Raw genomic sequence first — 21,653 nt, 5'->3', positions numbered from 1 at the left:
AGGGACAAGGAGGAAACACTGAGGTGTGGGGTCATGGCTGGATCTGAGTCTACAGGACCAGGACCCCAAGCTGCCTGGGCAGTACGGTGCAGGCCAGGACAAAACTTGGGTCAGCAATGGTAGGCACTTAAAGAGCACGGCTAGGAAGGAACTCTCCTGTCACTTAGGAGCCCGCGCTCTACCGTCGGGTTCAGTGATGCTGCACAGCCATAAGAAAGTGCTCTGGACTAAAGTTATGGCAGTAATTTTACTTCCCCCAATCTGAGACATCCTGCCACTGCCGAGTATTTCTGGGAAATGGGCAAAGGAAAAATGGGCTGAAATGGCAGTTCAATCTGACTACTATATGGGACTTGACTTCAGGTAATAAATTAAGTCCCCTTTTTTGGAAACCACTTAGAACAATCTGAGTTCACATTCCTAATTACCTGCTCCTGAGTATTCTGTGTCTAAACCCTAACTGGAACCATTTTACTTCTGGCACCTTGTATTTCAATACGGGTCTCAGTCCAGGATCACTGCAAGGTTCATTCTAACCCTATTTACAGGATGAAATAAACCCAGAAATAACTTCTCTCAGGATCTATGTTTAGATCTTGTGTGAGAGCAAGGAGTGGTGGCGCACACCTTTAATCCTAGCACTTAGGAGGCTAAGGTAGGTGGATCTCTGTGAGTTCCAGGGCTACACAGAGAGCCTGTCTCAAAAAAACAAATAAAGTAAAATAAAATAAGATGGAGATAAGACCCAAAAGTGGTGGTTGTGGAATCCTGGTCTGTGCCCACAGACACACTACTCTGCAATGATTACAGGGAAGACCAGAGCAAAGATGAATAAGTTTATCAAAAATATTGTAATAGTAGGAACTTCATTCTAAGATGCACTCATTGTCCTTGGTGGCAAGCACAGAGGAACCAGAAATTCATCTCATAGGAGACTTAATGATCTAGATGTGGGACGTCGTGGAACTACTAAGCACGTGGAAGTCTGTAAGCTGCTACTTGTTTTAAGAGTTTTTAATTTATATATATATAATTCATTTTTATTTCATTCAGATTGAATTGGTGTTTTGCCTGCATGTGTCTGTGTGAGGATGTTGGATTCTTTATCATTGAAGCTACAGTGGTGAGTGAGCTGCCAAGTGGGTGCTGGAATTGAACCCAGGTCCTCTGGAAAAACAGCCAGAGCTCTTATCTGCTGAGCCATCTCTCCAGTCCCCGTTTAAGAGTTTTGTTAGATAATGTCTTTGTGAGACAAGATCTAGCTTTCAAGGAACTTCAGAACTGAAGATCTAACTGCTTCTGCCTCTCCCAAGTGCTGGGACGCCCAGCCTTGAAACTTCAGGAGAGAGAGTAAAGACAACTACGTTGAACAGTGCTGGGCACGACTATCAGCCGGTATTATTTACTCCTTAGTAAGCACAGTCACTAACATCAGAACCCTTGGGTAAGGCAGACACTGGCCGGTGCTGTGAGATGCTGTTGTCTCCCTGTCCTCTGCTCCCTGGTTGGCATTCCGAGATGCTCTCAGTCTATATGGAGCACTTGCTACCACCCACTTGACACGAGTTTCATTCCGTGAACTCTGGCAGGGAGGTACAAAGAGGCTGTTTAAATTTACAGAGCCTGCTTTGGGGGGGTCCAATCAGCTATGCTAACAAGTGAGTTATTATAAACCTACCTGCAGACACTGGGGTAGGCAGCAATTTATAAACTACTAGCATAAAATTAAGCGCAGAAGAGAGGAAGCCTAACGTTTCAAATTACTCACCTGCAGCACCATTACCACCACCACCCTGACTTTAATATTTTAGCCCTAAAAGTGTCATCATTTTTCCAAGCCTCATGCTGTACCACCTCCGGGGTATCCTTCTCTCATCTCATGGCCCTTTGTCTCCCTCTTCACGGATGTAGTTACAAAAACACCTCCCCCATAAACCCCATCAACCCTCGGCAATCTCACTTCAGGGCTTCACACCGCTGATGCTCAAAACACACCTGACTTCAGCTGTTTAGGCCTCAGTTACTAAATAAATGTGGGAGGGTGTAAATCGGCACCGTATCCCAGACCCCCTTAATGTAGGACCTGAGGAATTACTTGACTTCTTCATGTGACATTATGGTCTTCACCTTGGTCTCATGGCTTAAATGTTCTCGGTCCAAACCCTTCTCTTCTAGCAGAAGGAACACCCCAAAGAATGGTGGTCCAAAGCACCAAGAATGAAACAATCCTAGCTCTCCAGTCAGGGGAGGGGAGCTCTGTGAGGTAAGTGTTGGAGGCCAACCCTGAGTCATTTGGACTAGATCACACCACTCGATAAATCAGCATGCCACTGCCTTCTGTATTATACCTCTCGGGCCCTGACTGTGAAGCAGGCTGAAACTGCAGGACTCTGGGGGTCCCCTCAGAAGAGTATGTCTCCCTGGGCACAGAAATGGACTCCTACCCCTGCTTCTCACTGGCATGATCCCCTGGACAGCATGATGTGCAGGACAGCCCTAAGCCCGAGGTTAAGCTAAAGAAATGAAGTCAACAGTCACAAGCCCTCTAAGATGGTGGGGAACAGCAAGGAAGAGAACCCCATAGTTCCGTATTGCCGGTGGACCCTGCCAAGTGCGAGGAAGAGCATAAGACAGAAACCAGATGAAAAGCCGATGAGGACAGGTTCTAGCTACCTCAGGTTCATTTCATCAGGATGTGAACCAATTCCCAGCAACCCTAGTGGGAATGCTTGCTGAGATTGGCCCCTGGAGAAGCTGGCTGCCAAGGGGGTGGATTCTGGGATTAGACAGAGGCAGAGAGACATTTCCCCACCAGCTTTCTGCTGCAAATGACTGCACGTTTCAGAATTTGTTATCTTTTCCCTCACATATAAGCTAGGTTTCATAATTTCCTCTGAATGGTCATATGGGAATACAAATTTCTTTAAGTTTAGGCTCATTCTTCAAAATACTCGTTATAATCTTGGCAGACTTTTTCTCATGGTCAGGTTTTCTTTCAGAATGAGTCTAGCGGTTTCTTTATCTAAATTTAATTCTTCAGCCATCGTTCTGGCCGTTAGCTGCCTGTTTGAATAAACCAAGTCCTTGAACTTCTGGATATTTTCATCCGTCCTGTGGGGGACTGGACGACCACTTCGTGCATCATCTCGGACATCTCCTTGCCCTACTTTAAACTTTTTGTGCCAGTCAAACAAAAACTCGAGCCCTGGACACCACTTCATCACCGTAGGCTTTCAAAAGATGGTGGTCTTACTTGCAGACTTGTTCAATTTCACGCAAAACTTGATACTAATCTTTTGTTCTAAATAGCGATCCCTCATTTTGGCACTAAGCCATACAGGGACATTATCAGGCCACGACTGTGAGAAGCCTGAGGAATCAATCTCTAGGGTGCTGCTGGCCTATCATTTTGCTATTCCTGCCCTCCCTGGAAGTCACCAGGGAAGTCAGTGCTTTTCTGAGTTTTCGCCCTTAGCGTCTAGTCGAGGTATGGGGCTGGCAATCTCGAACTAACCGGGTCATAGAGGAACTGGGAGGCAAAGCTGGGAAAAAATTAAATCCTCTACAATCCAAGTTTGCGTCCAACCCGTGCGTGGAGTTTGCAAAGCAGTCACCAAGGTCGTCCCGATTCTGTGGCCCTAAGAGCCTACGGCGACTCATGCAATGGACACATAAACAGTGGCAACTTAAACAAGCAGGGATGACACGGTCGTGGCGTCACGTTCGAACTCGCTCCAGACCTGTAGACACCCGCACACCACAAACCTACTGAAGAAACCCCGGGTCCCGTCCTCGAGTTCCGGGAGGCTAGGCCGCATGCGCAATTCCTCCCTCCCTCGGGTTGGGTTGTGCGCCTGCGCACGGGGGCAGCGGCGGCGGGCTGGGCCACCTCCCCACCACACCCGGCCAGCCGCGCTCGCCTGCGCATGCCCGCCCGCGGGAAAGGTCGCCGGCGAGGAGGGCGGGGGAGGAGGGCTGAGAGAAGAGAGGGCACCCTCGAGCGCCAGGGTGCATTGTGGGAAGGAGGCGGCAGCGTCCCGGGCGGGCTGGAGGTGCAGCAGCGGTGGCGGCGGCGGTAAATCCTCCCGGCCGCTCACAGCACTGTGGAGCCGCGGCCCCAGCCCGGCCTCGGCCCGCGCGCCCCTCCTGCCCCTCGCGGCTTCGCGAGTCAGCCCCTCCTCTGCGCGCGGCCTTGCGGAGCCGGCCGGCCGGCCCAGCTCCCCTCCCCGGCCCCGCGGGGCGGCCGTGCTGCCCTGACGAGGCGGGGAGGGGAGGGCTGGACCGGCCGCTGGCCGGGCGACCATGCCGAACTTCTGCGCAGCCCCCAACTGCACACGGAAGAGCACGCAGTCGGACCTGGCCTTCTTCAGGTTCCCTCGGGACCCGGCCAGGTGAGCGGGGCGCGGAGGCGGCGGGGACCTCGGCGCACGTGCGCTCTCGGGGACCTGGCTGCCAGGGTGCCACCCCGGGGGCGCGAAAGCGGAGGAAGTGGGCGCTGAGCGCCTTCGGTCGTCCGGCTCCTTCCTTAGCTGTCAAAGAAAGATTAGGACTCCAGGGTTGTGTTCCTGGCGGCCCTGCCTTCCCCCCCGCGTCACCCGTCTCTTCTAGGGCAGTGTTTCTGTTTGGAGTCGGGCCGCTTTCTTGGATCTTAGATCGGGTCACAACTGCTGCCTCCTGCGGACTTGTCATCGCGGCGTGCAAATGCAGACCGTTACTCATTGTCTCCCTTGGTTATGGTGGGGACACTCAGAGGATGTGTGTGAGGGCGTGGGAATGGGTACTGAAACTTCACTCTTCCCTTGGGGTAGCTCATACTTTGGGTCGTACTTTGAGAGACACGGGGACTTAGTGTGATAGGCTGCAGGTGGGTTTCACGGGCCTCTAGTGTTGGTTCATTCATTTCAAGTCGGTGCTTAACCGTGTTTGGAGTACTCATGTCAGGTGCTGGGAACTCTGCGAGTGCTGTCATGGACCTTTGCAGAAAGCGCCTCATCCATGGAGGGAGCAGATCTATCAACAGGCCTTTGCGATGTAGCATGTTATTTATTAGTTGAACACATATTGAAAGCCTCCAGTTGGTAGAAATTGGTCTGAGCGCAGGGTGTGGGTAACAGATGAACCATTGAAAGTCCCTGCTCTCAGGTTACGTTCAAGTGGTGGGAAATTGGCAAGTAAAATATTTACAGTAGTGTACCCAATAATGGAAAAATACCCTGAAGAAAAATACAGCAGAGGTTGGAAGGGTTTAAAAGTAGCCAGGGGGCAGCTGGAAAGATGGCTCAGCGCTGAAGAGAACTTGCTGAGCTTGCAGAGGACCTGGCTTCTGAACCCACATCAGGTAACTTAACCACCTGCAACTCCATTTCCAGGGATCATCCCATAGGCAACCTCTTCTGGCCTTTGTGTGTACCAGACAGGCTCAAAGTGTCAAACACTCACGCAGATAAGTAAATAGATTTTTAAAGAGTATAGCCAGGGAGCTGAGCATGGTGACATGTTCTCTAATCCCAGCTCTGAGGAGGCAGGGAGAATTTGAAGCCAGCCTGAGTTAAAGTAAGTTCCAGGCCATTTGGGGCTACGATTGTGAGATCTTGTGTCACCCATTAAAACAAAAACAAATGGTAACAAGAGAGGCACAATTGCTATTTTAAACAGAGGGGAAAAAAAGTCCCACCACAGTGAGTTTGAGCAAGGAGTTGAATTAGGGCAGGGGACAGCCATGAAATATCTTAGGAAATCTGGAAACAGGAAGAGTGGAGTCAAGGCATGCTTGCTGATGTGGTGTGTATGGGATGAGGTGTGTATGGGATGAGGTGTGTATGGGATGAGGTGTGTATGGGATGAGGTGTGTATGGGATGAGGTGTGTATGGGATGAGGTGTGTATGGGATGAGGTGTGTATGGGATGAGGTGTGTATGGGAGTCACAACTCGTTTAGGAAGTTGGTGTCAGTGGAAAACACTCTGGCGTTTATCTGAGTGAAATGGGAGATCTTAGAGCTGAGAGGGTTCTTAAAGGGATTGCTGGCTGCTTGTGAATGGTAGGGAACAAGAGTGAAAGCAGGAAGACCAGTGAAAGACTGTTGCAATAATCCAGATCGGTAGAAGAGGAGGAAGAGGTACGATGCATTTTAGATAAGGTTTGTCGATAAAGCCAACAGGATCTACTAGTTGGGGTATGGGTTATAAGAGAAAACAGAGTCAAGGGTAACTCCTGAGATTATGTGTGTGTATGAGGATAGCATAGGTACACAGGCGTCCTGCTGTTTCCCTCCTTATTCCCTTGAGATAGGCTCTCCAACTGAACCCCGAGCCAGGCTAGTGGCCAGCAAGCCCCAGCAGCCCTCCCGTACCACTCCCTGTAGGGACGCAGCCTTTCCTCAGATCCCCATGCTTGCACAGTAAGTGCTTTCGCTTGCCCATTGAGCCATGTCTCCTAGACTCCTGAAATTTTGAACATAAACCAGTTACTGACATAAGAAAGACTGGGAAATACAGTTTGTTGGGGGGATATTAAAAGTTTGTCTTGTAATGGGACATCAGACAACAGGCTTGTGACAGGCTTGGTGGGCATTCCAAAGGTGTCTTCAGCCTGGGGATAGAAGAGTTCAGTGCTAATGACCTTGATTAGCATACCTGAGATCCTAGGTTCTATCCCCTGTACTGAGGGGAAAATAGGTATCTTTATACTACATACAGAAAGGAATTTTAAATGGCTGCTTTCTCTTTTTCTACATTGTTGTCAGTAACTTTTTTTTTTTTGCTTTTTTTTTTTTTTTTTTTTTTTTTTTTTTTCGAAGTTTTCTGTGTAGCTTTGCGTTTCTGAGTCACTTGTAGCCAGGCTGCTCACTCACAGAGATCTCTGTCTGCTCCGAGTGCTGATTAAGCGTGCCCAACGCCGGCTTTTTTTTTGCTTTTTCAAGACAGGGTTTCTCTGTGTAGCCCTGAGTGTCCTGGAACTTGCACTGTAGACCCAGGCTGGCTTCGAACTCAGAAATCTGCCTGTTTCTGCTTCCTGAGGGCTGGGATCAAAGTCATGTGCCACCACTCTTGGCATAGATTTCTGTTTTAAGTCTATTTATAAATATGTTCATATATTTTTAACTAACCTTCGGTATGTGGTCTGTGGCCTTTTAAAAGAGATCTTTGTCTACTCCAAATATATTTATTTTGTTTGTTTATTGGGGACAAGATCTCATTCTAGCTTAGAATTCACTATATAACCCAGGCAGGCCTTGAACTAGCTGTAATCCTGCTTCAGTTTCCTGAGTGCTGGGATTACGGGTATGAACCACTATGCCCAGCTTGTTTTATCTTTAATATTTAGACTTACAGTCACTTGTAACTTATTTTTATTTATGTTGTGATAATACTGGTCAAGATTTAATTTCTTCACAATCAGACCACAACCCAAAGAGGCTATATATATAGCATGGAGGTCCCTAGGACGACTGTGGCTTATAATAAATTTTTTTTAATTATTGAAAAAAATACCCAAATGAATGGAAACACATGAACCAAAGCTGAGGGCCCCAGCTGGATCAGGTCTCTGATAGGTGAGCAGTTGATGGCTTGATCAGTTTGGGAGGCAATAGGCAGTGGACAAGTCTGTGTCATTGCATGAGTTGGCTGTTTGAACCTGGAGCTTATGCAGGGACACTGGTCAGTCTGGGGAAGGGACGGACTGCCTGGACGAGTCTACCAGGTTGATCGCATCCTCGGGGGAGGACTGTCTGGAGGAGGTGGGGGGGGGGGGGGGGGGGGGGGGGGGAGATGGGAACTCATGGTGATATATAAACAATGGTATTGTAAAATTATATTATAGTTAATCATAGGATATCCTACTCAGCACTTAAAGAAAAAAAATCCATCTACTCTGCTGTTCTAAGCTACTTTGGGTTTTTTGTTTGGCTTTTTAAAAGTATTTTGGTTTTGTTTTGGGACTGAATTGAATCAGTAAATCAATATGGGGGAATGATTTGCTTAGAATCAGATATTTCATGAACTTGTATGTCTCTCTTTAAGAGACAAATGTGAGCTGGGCGGTGGTGGTGGACGCCTTTAATCCGAGCACTTAGGAGGCAGAGGCAGGTGGATCTCTGTGAGTTCGAGGCCAGCCTGGGCTACAGAGTGAGTTCCAGAAAAGGCTCCAAAGCTACACAGAGAAACCCTGTCTCAGAGAGAGAGAGAGAGAGAGAGAGAGAGAGAGAGAGAGAGAGAGAGAGAAATATGAGACTTTATGCATCTTCCACAATATTTATTCCTAGATGTTTCATATGGAAATGAATAGGGTTAATTAATTGTACTTTTCTGTCTCATACTTACTTTGTTCTTGAATTGCTGTTGATATTAAAAAACTATTTTACCTTAAATCAGAGATAGTGTGGATAGCAGTGCACTGTATGGAGGATCTCCAGAAATTAATAATTTAAAAATATAACATAGTTTGCCAAACTTTTATAGTAAGACATTTTTGCACCTAATATTTGTATTTTGAAACAGAATGTTTATGAACATGATTTACAACTGTAAAATATTAAAATATGAATACCTGAGGAATGGTTACTGAGTGGTGTATTTCCTAGCTAAATGAAATGATAAAAAATTTACGTATATGGCTTTAGTTTCGGTAGGAAAATCATAACAGTCACTGTGGTTTCACATACTGAGAGTGGAATTAAGTGTCAGGGCTTATATCAGGGTTAAAGTAGTAAGACCTAAGAGTAGCCAGGTGTGGTGGCGCACGCCTTTAATCCCAGCACTCCTGGAGGCAGAGGCAGTTGGATCGCTGAGTTCAAGACCAGTCTGTGTATATATCCAGTTCCAGGCCAACCAGGGATACATAATAAGACCCTGTCTAAAAAAACAAACAAAAATAAAAGACCTAAGAGGATATATACATGTGTATATTAATATGTATTATACTTGTAACATAATAATATTAAGTCTATGATATAATGCAGTATAACATACAGATAGGACATGAATTTGCTTTCATACTTTGACACTTTTCCATATCAGAACTTTTGTTTTTATTAACTTGGAATGGGGGGAAAAAATCTAATTGTAATCTGTCAGGAAATTACTTAAACATTTTAACCCTTAATTTCTTCATCTGTACTCACCTTTGAAAAGAGTTGGAGCAGTATCTAACCCTTAATAAATGCTTAGTAAACATTTGTTTTTCTGAAATCTTAAGCACTGAACACATGTGTTTACCTTTATTAGCATCCTCAGTACTTTATATGTAATAGACTATGCAGATGTCATCTCTTTGTTCTTGGAGCTTGCTTTTACACTTATACGTATACCATTATGTGTACTACATCATGTTTGTAATAAGGCAAACGAGTATGTCTTTATGCTTAGATGAGGCACTGTAGTTGTTTGTCGAACATGTACTTGCTACCTCTGCAGCGCTGGTGGTGTTTGATTTGCTCGGGTGAAGGAGATGTTGGCTGTTGGCCTTGTGCGTTGAGTTCTGTCCTGGCCCTGTATACTGCTGCTGCTGGAGTTCTCACTGATTCGTAGATGTCTTGACTGAGCAAGTTACTTCTAACTTTGTAGTTGAAGGGTTTGTTCTAAATGATTACAACTTTGATTTTATTGTTAGTAAACTTCTCCAAATTGTGTTCTAAATGAGTATATCAGGAACCCATTCTTAATGATACATACTTGGCTTAAAACTAAATTAGTTTTTGTTTGATTGTTGAGGTCTCAACTATGTGGCCTTGTCTACTTGAAACGCATTAGGATCTGTGTTCCTCTTTGCTGGGATTAAGGCATATATGCCATACCTGGTTCAGATTACTTATGGTTTGAGACAAGTTTTCCTATGTAGTTTAAGCTGGTCTCAAATTCAAAGAGTCCTCCTGCCTCAACCTCCCAAGTACCGAGATTATAGGTGTGTGTCACAGTGCCCAGCTCAAGTGCTGAAATCTAAACATTGGGTTTATATTTCATAATTATATTTTGGTTTTATTTATAGATGCCAGAAGTGGGTTGAGAATTGTAGGAGAGCAGACTTAGAAGATAAAACACCTGATCAACTAAATAAACATTATCGACTATGTGCCAAACACTTTGAGACCTCTATGATCTGTAGAACCGTAAGTAATAGCTGGCGTGTTTTCTCTTTCTCCTATTGGTGTGCAGTGTACATTCTTATTGGAATGTCTACCTATTCCCTGCTGTTTAAGTTGAAGATAGGTTTGGAGTTCAGTAGTAGTATCTGTTTGTTCTCAAAAACTTGACTTTTTCTCCCATTCCCCCCTCACTAGAGGTAACAACTTTTAAACTTACAGAAAATATAAGTGTATAATACTGTGGCTGTTCATTTCAAGCAACTTTCCTAGAGTTTTTTATTTGTTGTTGTTTTTAAATGTTGTTCTATGGATAGAGCCTTCTGTATACTGTGTAAGTGCTCTACCACTGAGTTAGCCCCAGCCCCTCTCTAGAGCATTCTTGTGAATGACAGTCTCACCTAGGAATGATGCTCTTTATGTTCCTGATTTGAATGTCCTCCTAATAACCAGCACTTACTTTGTTTCCACTGTTAAATTTTTAAGGGCTAGCTAGAACAAGAATCTGTATCACACAAGTAACATAAAAATGTTCTTACACCCAGACCTTTCCCTTCTGGGTCCATTTCTAAAGAGATCAGACCAAAATCTTAACATTTCTAATGTTCTAGGATTCTGTTACTGCTATGATTCATAAAAACCAGAAACAGGCAGATTTGATTGACATGTATGAACCACTATAGAGACTGATAAGGAAGAGTTTGGTAAATCCACAGTGTTCTTCTTATGTGTAACTAATGTTTTGTATTAGGTTTGGGATAGACATAAACTTGACTTGAAGGTTTACTATATATTATTATACAGCAATTTATTTTGATATTTTTTCAAGATACATTTTACAGAGGCATCAGAAAACTAAAGAATGATTGGGTTTTTTTATTTCTCAATATTAATTGAATCAGATACTTGTGAAGTCATTGGAGGTGAGCCAATTCCGGTTCAACAATTTAATCACAAATATTTGAGGGAGTTTTTGTTTTGTTTTTTTTTTTTTTTTTGTTTTTTTTTTTTTTTGTTTTGTTTTTTTTAACCTTGCTTTGTTACAAGCACTAATACTGATCAGCCAAAAGATTTTATATGTTTTAAAGGCAAAATACTTTTGTGTTCCTGACATTCAGTTAAAATATCACAAATTATTTTAAAATACACAAGCCATGCATTTTTACTTTTTATTTTAGTATAATAAATATCATCTTTTAACTGTATAATTCCAGCCTGATTAATTTGAGAAATTTAAAATATAGCTCACCAATGTAGCTGACTTTATTCAGTGTTTAGAATGGAAAGATTAGCTAGTTTTACTTTTTTAACTCCCAAATGATTCTTTCACCTTGAGTAAATTAACCCAAATGTGAGAAATGTTCTTTCTGTATGTGTAGAGCAAGCAGCTTGAAAGCTGGCTTACACGATAATATTGAAATATGTAAGCTTGTTGGCTTTACTAAGTTTGGCATTTAAGATCTCGTTAACATACATGAGTAGTTCTGCCAAAGCCAAAACTTTTATCTTTGATATAGAGTAAGATCAGTATAGTTCCTTTAAATTAGCGAAGATTAAATTGTGATATAGAGTTAGAATTGTTCATATGAATTAGATATAATCTGTTGACATGTGTATTTATAAATGAATATAGAATATCTTTTTAATTCATATTCTATTTTTTCTGATCTTCACTTTGTCTGCGAGATTTGAATTTTAATTCTCTAGAATGTCTCATCCCTCCCAAAATCACCTATTTGATGTGGACTGTGCTTAATTTTGAGACTTTAGCTTAGTGAGAAAGATGAAAAACTCAGGGTATCCTAGGTTTTGCTTTCCTCTGTAGCTTTGTCCATACCAATCCCAACCCAAACTTCCTGGTAGACTCAGAGTTCTTAGTCCAGCATAGAAGCCAAGTACTAAGAAATTACATTAAAGGCTCACACCTTTAATTCTAGCACTTGAGAGGCAGAAGCAGGCACATCTTTTGAGTTTGAGGCCAGCCTGGTCTACAAAGCGAGTTCCAGTACAGACTCCAAAGCTACACAGAGAAACCCTGTCTTGAAAAGAAAAGAAATTACATTTCTGCTTGGTACTGTGGCTTACACCTATAATTCCAGCAGTCAAGAGGCAGAGGTAGATAGGATCATCAGTTGAAGCCCACTTGAACAATATGGTGAGGCTATGTCTCAACATACCAAAAAATTAAATAGATTTATTAATAATAATAAATCAGACTTTCTTTTATTTTCTGTGACATGTGGGATTGAATTAGAAAACACTGACTCTGACTAGTAATTCAGCACCTCTTTGGATGGAATCCGAGGAGTATGTTCCACTTAGATATATTTTCCTGTCCTGTCTTCCCAACCTCCCTTACCAAGGTGAAAAAATTTAGAGAAGTCAGCTTTGAAATAATCATTACTACCAAGAAAGTTTTCTCAAAAGTATGCTTTGTGTGTTTCTCTGTAACTGGAGGGAGAAACCAAAGTCACTGTCTCTTTGGACTAGCTAGTGAGAATAATAGTTATTTATCAGTTACTTTCCTAATTAATTTCTTGTTGTCCCGGCTTCCTCTTGGCTCACTGTAGAAGACTGTCACTTTGTAGGTTTAGGTCCAGCTTCTGGCGAGACACAAAGCAGGGCAGAGAAAGGTGCTTCTTCAGTGATAAGATCATTAGGACAAGAAAGGACTTTAGAAATGCATAATTGAAATTATGTATTGTGTTATCCTTAGTATGTGTAATTTCATTTTGGAAGACGTTGATCTACTTGACACCTGACTCCATTTAGAACAAGAAACTGGAGTCTAGAAAGTCATTGGTCAGGTTAATGTTTTTACTGTGTCTTGATATTTCCCAGTTTGTTTTTTTTTTTTTTTTTTTGTCTTTGGTTTTTGGTTTTTCGAGACAGGGTTTCTCTGTGTAGCTTTGCGTCTTTTCCTGGAACTCACTTGGTAGCCCAGGCTGGCCTTGAACTCACAGAGATCCGCCTGGCTCTGCCTCCTGAGTGCTGGGATTAAAGGCGTGCGCCACCACTGTCCGGCGATATTTCCCAGTTCTAACAACAACAGTGGAGTGAATGGCAGGTAAGGAGGGAGCATTGTAATTGAACATAAAAAGGCATAGATAATTTGGGAGACCTGTGATTTCTATAGATTTGGTAGCTAATGGAAGAACAGAACAGATAAGATCTCCAGAAGGGCATTGGATTTTGCAAATACATTTTAGAGAAGTTACTAATGTAGAATTTTATTTACCTTTTTTTGAAGGACCGTGTCTGAATTGATACTTTTTCTTTTTCAGAGTCCTTATCGTACAGTTCTTCGAGATAATGCAATACCAACAATATTTGACCTCACCAGTCATTTGAACAATCCACATAGCAGACACAGAAAACGAATAAAAGAATTGGTATGTCTCTGGTTCTTCAGCTTTGCTATCTCTCCACAATCCTATTAAATCAAGTATGGAAGCATTTGTTAACAGTTCATCTGAGTTATCCTGTGTCTCCCAGCATGCTAGGAAGTGAGCGCTATGCTTTGCTTATTAAGACGGTTAGTCTGTCTTAGTTCTATTTAAATTGGAAAGGCCAGTTGATATAGCCAGTTGATAGTTGTTGACTTGGGACAAAGTATGTTGTTGATTACAGGCCACTAGCTCTTGGCTTTCCTGGGACTGGTAGCAAGGAGAATGAAATTGGCATGTTTCCGGAATTCAGTGCAAAGGGATAAAGAAAAGGAAAGTATTAGAATTTGAGATCTAGAGATTGTTTAGAGATGCGAATTTCACTATTATTGTTGACAGAGTCTAGAAAAAGTTTAGAATACCATATAATTTATTTATATGTGCTTTTATAATCCTTTGCTACCTTTTAGCTCTGATAGCTGAAACCTACCTATCTTTTGTTGACCTTAGGCGAACACCATAATTTACACATTACCTCTATCAAGACTTCTTTTATTCAATTTTTTCAATTATGTAATTATTATTAGACACACATGCAATGGCAGCATGCATGTGGACACCAGAAAACAAATTTTAGGATTGGTTACTCCTACCTCGGGAGCCTGGGATAGGCTTATGAGGCTCATGCAAATGCCTGTTAAGCCATCTTATTGGCTCAGCGCCTCTTAATTTTGAAGACAAGTTCCTGTTAGCTCTTCAGAGGCTGTTTTGTTTGAAGAAAAATTTGCATGTTGTAGACACTGTTCCTGCAAGTTAGGTCCTTGCAGTGAAGTCCTCTAGACTTGGAATGGGTAGGAGTTTTTTTTTGTCTGCCCAGTTTCTTGATTTTCTCTTCTTGTGGTTTAATTATGTTTCCTAAAGTTTGTGATCTCCATCTAGAATTTTTTAATGTTTCACTTTCTCTGTCCCTAAGCTACTTCAGTAGTGTTTTCAGAGTCAGTAGTTAATTAGCAACCACTATACTTGTGAATTGTTTTACTAGTTTCCTCTTGGTTTGGGGGGTATACTTTTTTTTTTTTTTTTTTAACTTTTTCTAGCTTCCTGAATGTTTTGGCTCACATGTGTGTCCCAAGCCAGTTTAGAGGTATGATGCTTGCCATGCTTAGCTGGCAGTATTTTGTAATCTCCCTTAGTTCTTTAAGATTATTGTTTTTATTTTGAAAACCTCTTTTTGTTGTTTATTTCAAATGTTAGGTGGTGCACAGAGAGCACCTACCTAATAGTCCACAGGATCCTATGTGTGTCTCCGTTGTCCATGAAGTCTGGCACTTCCTCAGGTGATGCCCTGTTCTTCCTGAAAACTTTCTGGAGTATTTTATTGTGGACATTTACATTTTATTAAACAGGACGAGGGATATAGTCAGTGGTACAATGCTTGCCTGGCATTTGCAGGGCACTGGGTTCAGTTCCAAGTGCCACCAAAACAATTAAAAACAAAAACCAAGTGCCCTAGTGTATTTTCATTGCTTTTATTGTCTAGTCTGGTGACATTTTCACCTCTCAGGACTTAATCTTTTGCACTTAGTTTTGCTTCCTCATTTTCCCTTTCTGCTTCTCTGGGATTGGTCATAGATGGATGCAGTAGTCCTTTGCACCAGCTGTTGTATTCCTACTCTGCCTTTCATGGCAGGCACACTTTCACACTTGCTGTCCTTTACCTGTACTGAGGCAGGGGAGAAATGACTGTTCAACTTAACCAGCCCGCTAATGGTCTTGTTAGCAGTGTCCATGCCCATCAGGTGCCCTGCTGTCTCTGGCTTTCATTGGCGCTGTTGTTTTCCTGCTGCAGATAGTCGTAGATTGTGTAAAAACACTAGAGAGTCTTGAGGGGACAATAAAAGACAAATCTGGAAGTTCTTTCTCAGTCTACCTGTGATTGTTGGTTTGGGTACATAGAGTCTACTCTATTTCTTTCTCTTCTGAGCTGGCACTGTCACTTGCTCCCCATGCACTTCTCATTAGCTTTCACTAAGTTCTAGGATTCAGCAGCCTCCTTGTTTTGTGACATCTTTAGGGTTAGGTTGAGAAGAACCATTGTATTCTCTTGAGTTTGATGCCAAGTGCTGTGGTGTACCTTCATCCCATTTATCACTCAGTACACATTTGTCCAGTTAGGATACTTCGGGGAGAAAGTAGCTTAAATAACATGTGCTTTCTTTTCTAGTACTTTATTATAAACTTGGAATCATGAGCACATTACATAGTTTTGGTTTCCTATCATCTGTTTGAAGAATGTATTCCACGTGAAGAATTGATGCTCTTTGGAGCTAAGGATGTAGCTTAGTTGAATAGAATGCATGCATAACATGCATGAAGTCCTGGCTTTGATTCCTAGCATACATAAATCAGTAGTGATGGCAAGAGGATCAGAAGTTCAAGGTCACCCTCAGCTACTTAGTTCAAGACCACCTGGAATACACAAGACACTTTCTTTAAACAACAGTGACAAGACTCCTTACACTCTTAAATGAGATTTTTTTTTAGCTCAAATCGGGCTTTTTAAAGTCTAAGATGATTTACTGGAGATGGTTGTCTTAAATATTTTCTTCTTTTTTAGAGTGAAGATGAAATCAGGTCACTGAAACAGAAAAAAAGTAAGTGATAGTGTTAATGACTCAGCGTCTGAAGGCCTTTTTAAAAGGCCTTGACCTGGTAAGAACAAATAAATTGAGTGTGAATGTAAAAGTGTGCTTGGCTTTGTCCTGCGGCCTGGAGTTGTTGGAGACTACAGTCTTAGTTCATCCTGTATCTGCAAAGGATTGTTGTGCTATTCGCATTGCTGTGTACAGAGCACAGAGAGAGCGCCTTCTCCCTCCAGGTGCTCTCAGTGTGGTAGGGGTGACAGGCCACAGAGTGTCCCAGGAGGGAAGGGATGCTCCAGTAAAGCCAGCCAGTCCAAGTCCACCTATGCACCTTGTAGAGCATAATTATTTCTTGTCTATAAAGGCAGTTGGTACTTTGGCTGTAGTGATGATAGAGTCTTTATAGGTGCTGATGTGTAAGCTGTGCCATCAAAGGGACCGCTGAGGAGTTTGTAATTAGATGATAGCATGACCAGGCTTCCATGGAGCACTCTGGACTAGGAAAGGCAACTGTGTAGGCAGAAGAGCTACAACTGGACGAACTTGTATGTAGGAGATTCACATAAAGAATGGTGTCCAGAAGGAGAGAGACTGGGTTTTCACTTTATATTCTTTGTGCTTTAATAAGCATCTTTTTGAAATAATATAGTAGAACTAATACTTGTTGATCCGAAGTGAAGGAATAAAGGAGGCAGAGAGAAGGTAGGGGCAGCAAGGAAGGTAGACCTCCAGGGTAAACCTTTCTTTCTCGGTGGTGTGTGTAATAGAGGAGGAACCGTGTTCACTGGGGAAGATTGTGGAGGGATTTCCCCTGGCCTCACTGAGCAGTGCTGAGCTCTGAGAGCCTGGGATGCCTAGAAACACAGCTTAGACAGTCCAGTCACACTAGACTTTGTATCCTCTGCCACCCTGGTGCTTTAATTGGAGTGTGTATGCCAGCCACGTGATGTACCTTCCTTGCCCGTGTCCCCTGTACTCATGTGATTATCTAATGCAACTTCCTGTTCAGGTGTTTTCTGTCCCTCCCAGTGATGCTGTACAATTTTTGGTGACTTTCTCATAGACCTAGTCTTTTTTTGTTTTGTTTGTTTTTTTGGGTGGGGGGGAGGTGCGGGCGTGGGTTGAGACAGGGTTTCTCCATGTAGCTTTGGAGCCTTTCCTGGAACTTACTCTGTAGCCCAGGCTAGACCTAGACTTTTAAGAACTGGATTTTAAATGATTCTTCAGACCTTAATTTTTTTCCTGGGACCATTATTGACCTGTATGACTATAGACAGGACACTTTCCCCATACAGATTTGAAAAGACTAGGCTGAGCTTGCTAATACGCTAATATTAACCCCGCCCCTGGTGTATGAATCTATATTATGTTGTTTTTTGTAGAGCTGTCTTCCATATAGAAGTGTAGCTTAATGTTTAGAGAGAGGCGGCATCTTTGGATCTTGGATTTCATTTCTATCCCTGGAATTTTATCTGTGGCCTTGGGCAAGTTATTTACTATCATTATTTGTCAAGTGGGATTAACACCATCTGCCTGAGGAAAGTCATGTGATATGTGTAAAATGTAAAAATACCTGTGGAAATACTTGTTCTTTCATCTTCTTTTTTTTTCACAGTATGGACTATCTGTCATTCATGTTAATAGTTTGTGAAATACCTTGTAATTAAAAATTGTTCCTGCTTCATAACAGCATTTAAGTTTATAAAGATCTGCCCACAGCATTTGTCTCTCCTTTTACTAACTTAGTCTGTACCATATTCTGTTGATGGTCTATTAATGGTGAATGAGTGAGTTTGTAGATTTTAAATATGTAGCCAATCAAAAGTGTAACCTAGTTTGTCTTTTGGGATTCCTCATGAATCTGTTTGTAAAACTAACCCTTTGTTTTCCAGTTGAGGAAACTTCTGAACAAGAACAGGAAACTAACAGCAATGCTCAGAACCCCAGTGCAGAAGCAGTGAACCAGCAGGATGGAAACGTGTTACCTTTGACCCTTGAAGAGAAGGAGAACAAAGAGTACCTCAAGTCATTATTTGAGATTCTGATTCTCATGGGAAAGCAGAACATACCCTTGGATGGGCACGAGGCGGATGAGATCCCAAAAGGCCTCTTTGCTCCAGATAACTTTCAGGCGCTCCTGGAGTGCCGAATCAACTCTGGAGAGGAGGTCCTGCGGAAGCGCTTTGAGACCACAGCAGTGAACACATTATTCTGCTCCAAAGCGCAGCAGAGACAGATGCTAGAGATCTGTGAGAGCTGCATTCGGGAGGAGACGCTCAGGGAAGTGAGAGACTCGCACTTCTTTTCCATCATCACAGATGATGTGGTAGACATAGCAGGAGAAGAGCACTTGCCTGTGCTGGTGAGGTTTGTCGATGAAGCTCATAACCTGAGAGAAGAGTTTGTGGGCTTCCTGCCCTATGAAGCTGATGCAGAAATTTTGGCTGTGAAGTTTCACACTACAATAACTGAGAAATGGGGATTGAATATGGAGTATTGTCGTGGTCAGGCTTACATTGTGTCCAGTGGATTTTCTTCCAAAATGAAAGTTGTCGCTTCAAGACTTTTAGAAAAATACCCCCAGGCTATCTACACACTCTGCTCTTCCTGTGCCTTAAATTCGTGGTTGGCGAAGTCTGTCCCTGTGATAGGGGTGTCCGTAGCTTTAGGAACGATTGAGGAGGTCTGTTCTTTTTTCCACCGATCACCACAGCTGCTTTTAGAACTTGACAATGTAATTTCTGTTCTTTTTCAGAACAGTGAAGAGCGGGGTAAAGAGCTGAAGGAAATTTGCCATTCCCAGTGGACAGGCAGACATGACGCCTTTGAAATCTTAGTGGATCTCCTACAAGCACTTGTTTTATGTTTAGATGGTATAAATAGCGACACAAATATTAGGTGGAATAACTGTATAGCCGGACGAGCATTCGTACTCTGTAGTGCAGTGACAGATTTTGATTTCATTGTTACCGTTGTTGTTCTTAAAAATGTGTTATCTTTTACAAGGGCCTTTGGGAAGAACCTCCAGGGACAAACTTCTGATGTCTACTTTGCAGCCGGTAGCTTGACTGCAGTACTGCATTCGCTTAATGAAGTGATGGAAAATATTGAAGTTTATCATGAGTTTTGGTTTGAGGAAGCCACAAATTTAGCAACCAAACTTGACATTCAAATGAAACTCCCAGGGAAATTCCGGAGGTCCCAGCAAGGTAACCTGGAACCTCAGCTAACCTCGGAGAATTACTATAAAGACACCCTCAGTGTTCCAACAGTGGAGCACATTATTCAGGAACTTAAAGACATATTCTCTGAACAGCACCTCAAAGCTCTGAAATGCCTATCTCTGGTACCCTCAGTGATGGGGCAGCTCAAATTCAACACCTCAGAAGAGCTCCATGCTGAAATGTACAGGAGCGACCTACCCAACCCTGACACACTTGCAGCCGAGCTTCACTGTTGGAGAATCAAGTGGAAACACAGAGGGAAAGACATCGACCTCCCATCCACTATTTATGAAGCCCTCCATCTTCCTGACATCAAGTTCTTTCCCAATGTCTATGCCTTGCTGAAGGTCCTATGTATTCTCCCTGTGATGAAAGTTGAGAAAGCGCGCTATGAAAATGGGCGAAAGCGACTCAAGGCATATTTGAGGAACACTTTGACAGACCAGAGGTCAAGTAATTTGGCTTTGCTTAACATAAATTTTGATATAAAACATGATCTGGATTTAATGGTGGACACATACATCAAACTGTATACAAATAAACCAGAGCTTCCTACAAATAATTCAGAAACCATTGAAAATACCTAAAAGATTTTTAAAATGTCTTATGTTTGCTGTTTGGAAGAAAAGCCGTAAGGTATAGTAGGCCAATTAATCACTGTGTACCTTGCGGCTACACCTCCAGTTGAATGCATCATTAGCTGTTGGTAATCCACATAGTTAAATGGCCCCTGTTTGAACTCTCATGCTTTCAGTATCTGTTCTTGCAGAAGTTGGCATTGGGATTGCCAGAATGCCTCCCTGCTAGTGGCACTCTGGAATTGCATAAGTTAAAGTCATTTTAGATATAACTTTATCATTGTGGATCCAGTTGTCAGCTGTTGAGTAGTTATCAGGTCTTTGAAAAATGAATTTTATGAGAGATACATTTTATAATGTGTTACGATGAAGTATATCATTGACTTTTGACTTGTAGGAGTTATGGGTGTTTAAAATTTGTGGTAGCAGCACTTGAAAGGCAGAAGCATGAGACGCACAAGCTTTAGGCCAGCCTGTCTCAAAAAAAACAAGGGCTCGGGTATAGCTTAGTGGAGCACTTGTCTAGCATGTGTAAGCTCATGCCTCAGCACTGCAAAAGCAACAAAGTCCACTGTGATGAACAGTCACAGGAATTACAGAAGTGTATGAGCTCAGCCAGCAGGTTTCAGTGGAGTTCTGTCAGGATGGAAGGACCCCAAAGGACCAAGTGAATGGCAGAGCCAGGCCCTGTTGCTCCCCATTTGGTTGTTGCTGTTTACATTCCTTTGTTGGACCCACACTTTCATAAGCTTTTTCACAGGTAAATTCACTTCTGCTTCACGGTGAAGACAGAGACAAAGGCCATCCATACAGGCAGCTCCTGGCTTGTCTGTTTCCTTCTGTCTTTTTACATGAGTATGTCTGTCTACTGCCTCATCTTGATTTATAAGCAAAACTTACAAAAATAAATGTTTTGTGGTTTATCTAAATAATACAGAAAATTTTACTGTTATTTTTGGTGAATAAGATCAATTTTGTACAGTTTATTTCAATCTAAATAAAATGTGAATTTTGTTTAAATTTCAATTGAGGTATTTTTGGTGGGTCAGAACACATTCTTGTGTATTTTCTTAAAATGATTATTTAATAATTACCCTCATGATTTACAATTCAAGATGAAGTACTTTCTAGTTTTTCTTTCTTGGTATGTGGTTTGAAGTGTAGGAAAATAATTAAAAGTAAGAAATTATTAATTGTATTGTTTTTCTCATTTATTAAATATATCCTGTGGCCCCTGCTGTAGGTTGTTGGGGCTGTGTTACTGTTGCTGATTAGAGTGTCAGTGGGTGAATTTCATCATTGCTGTTGGGCCGTTTGGTGTGGAAGTGAGTTCATGTTATTTGAGCCTCAGACAGCGGAACCGGATGAATTTGCTGCAGCACTGGGTCAAGCCCGGTAGATGTGTCAAGTCAGAACACGTTGCATATGCATGTTATAAAAGAGGAAACGACTTTATTTTGTTAGCACTCTGCATGTTTCTGTCCTTAACAGAGAGAGCTGACCAATCCAGGGAGACAGTGAAGGAGAGCAGCCCTGGCCTATGGTTTGTGTGTCGAGTTCTTGGGACACTTACAAGTGTTGTGGCTGGCACGGTCTGTTTCCTCCACCGTAAAGCGGTGCTGTGGGGATTAGGTAATTTGTTGTTAATGCCCGGTTGCTGCCCATACTTAATGGCTTAAAAAGACAATTTCACTTTTCACAGTTTTGAGGATGGCTAAATGATTCTTTGAAAGGGTCATGTGG

At 42.5% G+C, this 21,653-nt stretch overlaps 2 protein-coding genes across 2 annotated transcripts; one reads left to right on the top strand and one right to left on the bottom strand.

Moving 5' to 3' along the window:
- Nucleotides 1-2,318: 2,318 nt before the first annotated feature.
- Nucleotides 2,319-3,806, bottom strand: Gvqw3 (GVQW motif containing 3). Its single transcript, XM_028877485.2, is given in 6 exon segments — nt 2,319-2,799; nt 2,802-2,927; nt 2,929-2,972; nt 2,975-3,194; nt 3,196-3,248; nt 3,251-3,806. Coding segments are annotated over 6 exon segments (624 nt in total). The 5' UTR covers nt 3,321-3,806; the 3' UTR covers nt 2,319-2,688.
- A 209-nt stretch (nt 3,807-4,015) lies between these two features.
- Nucleotides 4,016-20,936, top strand: Thap12 (THAP domain containing 12). Its single transcript, XM_028877486.2, has 5 exons — nt 4,016-4,391; nt 9,987-10,107; nt 13,365-13,472; nt 16,084-16,120; nt 18,001-20,936. Exons 1-5 carry the CDS (start codon nt 4,303-4,305, stop codon nt 19,917-19,919), a joined length of 2,274 nt encoding a protein of 757 aa, XP_028733319.1. The 5' UTR covers nt 4,016-4,302; the 3' UTR covers nt 19,920-20,936.
- Nucleotides 20,937-21,653: the final 717 nt, after the last annotated feature.

This window comes from Peromyscus leucopus, chromosome 1 (genome assembly GCF_004664715.2).
Source record: "Peromyscus leucopus breed LL Stock chromosome 1, UCI_PerLeu_2.1, whole genome shotgun sequence".
Taxonomy (NCBI): Eukaryota; Metazoa; Chordata; class Mammalia; order Rodentia; family Cricetidae; genus Peromyscus; species Peromyscus leucopus.
This window is presented reverse-complemented; position numbering and strand designations above follow the sequence as displayed.